This window comes from Rosa rugosa, chromosome 4, assembly GCF_958449725.1.
Source record: "Rosa rugosa chromosome 4, drRosRugo1.1, whole genome shotgun sequence".
NCBI lineage: Eukaryota > Viridiplantae > Streptophyta > Magnoliopsida > Rosales > Rosaceae > Rosa > Rosa rugosa.
Window position 1 is genome coordinate 44,211,045 of NC_084823.1, and position 6,793 is coordinate 44,217,837.

Here is a 6,793-nt window from a genome sequence, read left to right on the forward strand (position 1 = left end):
ACAGCTGGTGTGCTATGTATAATATAAGGACTTAAGGAGCATATATAAGGATTTGTCCTCTCTACATTATGATCTATTACAATATATAAAGGTTGGCGCAATCACGTGTAGCCGCCTCCCCTTAGCCATTCACTGAACATGTGCGCTTGTAATTATCTACATCAATACAAAAGCCGCCTTTACTTTATTTATCTATAAAAACCCCCTCGCATGTAGTTCACCAAAACACGAATTAAGCTTGATCTTGTAGCCACTATGAAGTCCTTGGCCAATTTCCAAATGCCCCTCATCTTCTTCTTTTTCGTGAGTTCCCTCTTTTTCATCATCTCCTCCAATGCAGCCACTTTCGAAATCCGTAATGAGTGCCCTTACACCGTCTGGGCAGCCGCCTCTCCTGGTGGAGGCCGTCGCCTGGACCGCGGCCAGAGCTGGACACTAAACGTTGCCCCGGGGACGGCCATGGCTCGCATATGGGGGCGTACCAATTGCAATTTTGATAGTAGTGGCCGCGGCCGTTGTGCCACGGGAGATTGTGGGGCCTTGGAGTGCAAGGGATGGGGAGTCCCTCCCAACACCTTGGCAGAATATGCCCTTAACCAGTTCGGCAACATGGACTTCATTGACATTTCCTTAGTCGATGGCTTCAACATTCCAATGGACTTTAGCCCGACCACCGGCCGGTGTAGGGGAATTCGGTGCACTGCGGACATCAATGGGCAGTGTCCTCGAGAGTTGAGGGTACCTAGTGGGTGCAATAACCCTTGCACTGTTTTTAAGACCAATGAATATTGCTGCACAAATGGGCAGGGGAGCTGTGGACCGACAAATTTCTCAAAATTTTTCAAGACTAGGTGCCCGGATGCTTATAGTTACCCTCAGGATGATCCTACTAGCACATTTACATGCCCTGGTGGGACTAACTATAGGGTTGTGTTTTGCCCCAGAGGAAACCCTGGTAATTTCCCTTTGGAGATGATAACTGACAAGAGTACGGAGTAATTTGACGGCCCAATATTTGTTGATATATTGGCCTATGAGTTTCTGTTTGTATCAATAATGTGTGTTTCTACTGTCTTCTTGTTGTTGTATGTTGTGGTACTGAAGTGTACTTTGTAACCAAAATGATTTCAAATAAACTTGCATATTCTACAAATTTTGATCGTCTCTGTTTACAGTTAGCTACCTCAATGTTGATGTATTTTTTTTACACACATGTCGAAATCACTATCTTAAACGAGATATCTCTAGCTTGCTTGTTTAACCTTTCAAGCATGTGGTCTAGTTTCAGAAAAAAATTGTTCGGAACAGATGAAAGAACTTATGGTACTAAATGCAATCCACGACGTTTGAAGATTGAGTAATAAAGATCAATTAAGAGAAGGATATTACTTGGCTAACCAGGTCTGATTAGCTTAGGTTAACTACAGTCACTAAAGGACAGACATTCTGTCTATCTAAAATATTATAATAAATATATCAATCCCTTGTTATATCTCCTGAGCTGCAGATAAATTTGTTTAAATGGACATGTGTCCATTTCTTAGTGGCTGTGGTCAGTCTAAGCTAACAAGACCTGGTTTGCCAAATAATATTGTTAAAAGAAAGATAAGTCAGGAATCAATAAATTAGTAAATTTCTTAGCTCTTTACATCTTATCAAACCTTATCAAATACTTGCATGCTGCATGGTCATCTACCTAAATGGGCCCTCCAAGTATCAGATGGCAAAATTTTGAACATATCAGCTGATGGCAATCATTAAGCATTGTGAGGCTCAAATTAATTAATATCGGTAGGCATAAAGTTACTTGCCACTTTCTGCCAAACGTTTTTTTTTTGGTCAAATTCTGCCAAACGTTAGGATACTTGATTAGTATCAGCTGATGGCAATCATTAAGCATAGTGATGGATTTCCTACATCACTGCTTGAAGAGTTGAATACAATGAATTTGATTAGTACTACTATTCGGCGTTAAAGCAAAAATCAAACGTGCATTAGATGATAGCACGTGTGATTCAAAGAACTCGTATTCTATGTTATATTACTAGAAAGGGAGAATAGTTACTTTGATCACTCAACTATGACTCATTCGACACTTTGGTCACTCAAGTTTCAAATATATCACTTTGGTCACTCAAGTATTACACTGTCATTCACAAAAGTCACTTTGTTGTGAGAAAAAATGCCCCTTGGGTGACTTTTGTGAATGACAGTGTAATACTTGAGTGACCAAAGTGATATATTTGAAACATGAGTGACCAAAGTGTCGAATGAGTTATAGTTGAGTGACAATTTGTGGAATTCTCCATATTACTAGAAAACTGATCAATAGGCATCTCAAGTTTAATACGTATTCAAAATTGTATCATTTGTTATATTATGAGATTGAATTTGCTCACCACTTTGATTAACTGGTGATATCACCACCTTATAAAATTTCGCTATATGTTTCTCAACATAACTATGATAACTATATTGATAAATTAAAATAGAGAATTATGTGATGGTATAATATTTAATTATTACATCAATTATCATGATTAATGATTCGATAGAAATAAAATAAGACTAAACGAGTTAAGTTCAAAGAGGGTCGCTCTTGTTATACAAAACTTACATCTAAACCTCCTAATAATGAACGGTCAAAAACCTTCTTGTCATTTTTAGGCTAATAATTTGAACGGTTTGAACGGTAAAGCACTTGAGCCTACACTCACGGGAAGTGTGTCCTTCTTATCCACCCACCAGGTCCTTATTTGACTTGGTTTTAACAGCTATATATGTCCGGAACCCTAGCTGTAACCATTATCTGAAAGTTCAGAATCCAAGTTGGTTTCCCCTAGGGTCGCTTAATATATAAACCATTTTGAGACATAATTTTTCTTGCAGAACTCACAAAAGGGAAAGAGATCCAACAGAAAAAAGGAGTTGAAGTCAGGAAACCCAAAATTCCGTTGCGATCTCTTTTTCTCTTGGGATTTTTGCTTCTCTCTGAAAAGTAAAGATGCCTCAAGGAACCTTAGACGTTCAACTTATGAAGGCCAAGGGTCTAAAAAACACAGAGTTCTTTGGTAAGATGGATCCTTACGTCATCCTCAAGTGCAAAAACCAGGAAAAAAGGAGCAAAGTGGCAACATGTGAGTTTTCGATCAATGCGAGAAATGATTTAAATTAAGTATATCTAGGTCTAAATTTGATAATTGAAAAAAAAAAAATGCCTGTGCAGCACAAGGGTCTAACCCAGAATGGAATGAGAAGTTTGTTTTCCGAGTAACTGAGGGTGTTACTGAACTCAAAATGACGATCATGGACAAGGACACTGCTACCAGGGATGATTTTGTAGGAGAGTTAAGGTAAATTGATATATGTGTATATTTGATTCGATTATTTCAATTTCTTATTGTTACTCCAATATTCTGACTTATTCTGGTTTCATGATGATTGCAGCATTCCACTAAAAACACTATTCCAAGAAGGGAAACTCCCACCAATGAAATACAATGTACTAAGGAACAAAAAATACTACGGAGAGATTAAAGTTGGCCTTAGCTTCACTCCTTCAGTACGTGCTTGTTCTTTCCCATCTTCGATCAGTAGTTAATTTTCTGCAGATATTTAAATGTTGAGGCCTTGAGGCTATAAATTTCATGTAAAGTAGTGAAATCATGCACAACAATATATAGGATTAAGCGTCTTCACAACCCATATTGCCATATATATTGCTAATTGTGTATGGGTTGAATGCTACGTAACGTTAACATAGTAACGAGTCGATTGTTCATATGCTAGACCAAACGGCCACATGTACTCTATATCATACATACTGTAAATACTCTATATATATGTTGAGGCCTCGATGCGCTGCTGTTGCCAGACGAACACTACGGACATCCCGGACGGCGTGACAGTCAAGGCGAAGGCTCAGGTGATCGGAGCCGAAGGTATGCGTAGCGAGCTCGCCTGAAACTTCAAGCACCATCAAGGTCGACTTCGAACTCTTCATCGACGGGTCTAGAGACAAGACTCGACATCGAGGCCTGATTCAGCACTGGCAACAGCAGCGCTGCCATCGAGGCCTGATCGAGTTTTGAGGATGGATGTCCGCACTTTTGCATCTATGAGGACATCCGCTTCTGATCCTCTCTGTTATATATATATATATATATATATATATATATATATATATATATATATATATATATATATTTGAATCGAAGTTCATAATTTATTAAGTATTTTTTGACTTACTTATTGCCCATTCTTGTTTATTAGGTACCCAGCAAAATACCCGAAGAATCCTTTGGCGGATGGAAAGAGTCTTCATAATAGTAGAAAAGGAAAATGATTTGTGGCCTCAATCTTAGGTGTCATGCTATGTCATCTACACACATCACCTATTTGTCAAATCATGCCATGTAATTCTTGAGAAAAGACCATCTTATCCTTTTATTTTGGCTTTCTACCTCAAAAATTATTTTGGCTTTCTTCTAAAAAAAAAAAAAAAAAATTGGCTTTCTTTCATTTTTTTTTTCATCACACTCATGCTTAGATTTAAACAACAATTTTTTTTTCTTCAATCGAGAGTAGAAAAAATTTCATATAATTCAGTCAATAGATTTGCACGTACATTCGATTAATAGATTTGTATAACACATGTATATGAATTCAACATTTGTTGGGTTCCTGCAAATTTTGAAAATATAATGTGAAAAATACATATTCATATGATTGTATATATTCTTTTGTTCATTGTTTTCTCTTTATGTAGCTAGGGTTTAAACGTTAGATCTGAATTTATTAGGGTTTAAACGTTAGATCTGAATTTATTATTTTTTGTTTGTCTTTCCCTTATATTTAGATTGTAGATGTTAAATAATGGCTGCTAACGTGTAATTTTTTCTTACCTCTTAATTTAGACATAAGTATTTCCCAAATTCAATTTACTAGTGCTATATTTTTTTTGGATGAAATTAATCAATATTTGAAAAGAAAAGTTAACGTCTATTTCTTGACACATAATTCAATATATTATTGCCATTTGGGAAGAAAATTAAAGGAAAGAATTTAATTAAATGAAGAAAAATATTGATCAAAGAATTTGTAGACATATCTCTTAAATTAATATATAATTAATAGCTGATATTTTTTTTGTCACCTAATTAAATTCATTAATGTAATTGATTCACCCCCTAACATCTAAAAGGAAATGTAAAAGGGTAAAGTTGGTGTTGAAATAGTATGATGTGGCAAGATGTATTATATGGAATTGAAAATAAATTTTTATTTACTTACATGGCATGACACCTAGGATTTGAGGTCACAAATCTTAGGTCTCATTGAGGCCCCATATCATTGCCCTTTTGAAAATGGAAACAAACACTCTTGGTTTAGGATATTTTAGGGTTCCATTACTAATGTACGTACTGTTCTCCAAGAGAAGAAATACATTCATTTTTACCATAGAATTTCTGTGCCTGATCAATCCAGTATTGTAGAATTTCTATGCCTGATCAATCCAGTATTGTATGTTTCTTCTCCGTACAGTGGTCACTAACAAGTCCGAATTCGATAGTTACACAAAAGGAATTGAAAGGCAACCTGCATAGCCCAATCCGGCCAATACATGAACGATTTACAAAAGTATAACTGATCGAAAAGTCATTACCTAAATAGTATTACTGAAACAACCGCAAATTACAAATTATACGCACTGAAATTTGAAGCTTATGAAAGTGAAATGTTCAGTTTTGATTTTATAGTGACTTACAAGTAAAGATATCCATTTATAAATAGAAGGATACAAACAAAAAAAATATTGGAGAAGGTTTTAGCCGAGAGAAAATTATTAGAAACGAAAAATTACTTTCGAAGAACTTTGCCACCCCTCACCAACAATTTGGAAGGGGAGCCAGCTTGGACTAATTTGGATTCGGAGGTAGGGAGATTCTGACATCGGCGCTTGATTGGGTCATGATCTGTGGGAGGGGTTGGCTGTCTGAAGGCTGGATGGTAGAGGTGCATATGATGGAGGCACTGATCACGCATGCTTCTGCTCTAGCTTGGATTTGGGATTCTGGGCAGAACTCAGGTTTGAGTTGTTTGGGCTTGTGTTATGGGCTTTTAGAACATTTACTACTCAATGATTTGGGCGGACCTAGCCAAAGAGTTAGACATTCTTGAGCAATGAGCATTTTGGGTCAACATATGGTCTTTAAGCCTATTTGGGTACATATGGTCTTTAAGCCTATTTGGGTATGGAGGGCTTCTACGAGATTTCTGAGATATTTCTAGCTTTCTTATATGTACCACAATTGTGTGCTTAATAGGTAGGGGATAGATGAATGATTTTTCTTAGGAGGCAAGGATGTTCTTGCTTGATTCGCTTGCTTTAATGTGAGCATCCTTTACACTTAAATGAGTTGCATTTGCTTAAATAGGTTTTTCCAAATTTTCTGGCCGAAATTCTTATTTAAGTGTATGTAAACTCTAGCCTTTAGCTATTGATTCCTAATGATGTCAATTTACTGTAAAAAAAAAAAAAAAAAAAAAAAAACAAACAATGGAGGGAGAGTAGACACAAGAAGGTGGTATGCTTCTTCTCTATCTAATTGAATGTGAGCATCCACTACACCAATTTCGGAATCAGACAACACATATCAGACGACAGCAAACATTTTAACTGTTGTCTGAAATAATCAGACGACAGCAAGAAATATTATGTCGTCTAAGTTTTTGAATCCAACAATGGTTTTTTCTTGGCTCTTGTGCAAAAGCATTTCAGACAATGGTTGAT

The 6,793-nt window shown here is 36.5% G+C and overlaps 2 protein-coding genes across 3 annotated transcripts; both read left to right on the top strand.

Annotated features, from left to right (window-relative positions):
* The first annotated feature begins 203 nt into the window (after positions 1–203).
* LOC133745172 (thaumatin-like protein 1) lies at positions 204–1,153 on the top strand. The gene has a single exon (XM_062173171.1). The coding sequence runs from the start codon at positions 256–258 to the stop codon at positions 997–999; it is 744 nt and encodes a 247-aa protein (XP_062029155.1). The 5' UTR covers positions 204–255; the 3' UTR covers positions 1,000–1,153.
* Positions 1,154–2,872: 1,719 nt separating this feature from the next.
* On the top strand, positions 2,873–4,735 carry LOC133706798 (elicitor-responsive protein 3-like). Of its 2 annotated transcripts, XM_062132348.1 has the most exons (5): positions 2,873–3,137; positions 3,227–3,353; positions 3,448–3,562; positions 3,875–3,983; positions 4,273–4,735. In XM_062132348.1, the coding sequence occupies exons 1-4, from the start codon at positions 3,005–3,007 to the stop codon at positions 3,962–3,964; spliced, it is 465 nt and encodes a 154-aa protein (XP_061988332.1). In that variant the 5' UTR covers positions 2,873–3,004; the 3' UTR covers positions 3,965–3,983; positions 4,273–4,735. The 2 variants fall into 2 exon arrangements, with proteins under 2 accessions (XP_061988332.1, XP_061988333.1); XM_062132349.1 differs by lacking the exon at positions 3,875–3,983 and having other exon boundaries at positions 2,876–3,137.
* Positions 4,736–6,793: the final 2,058 nt, after the last annotated feature.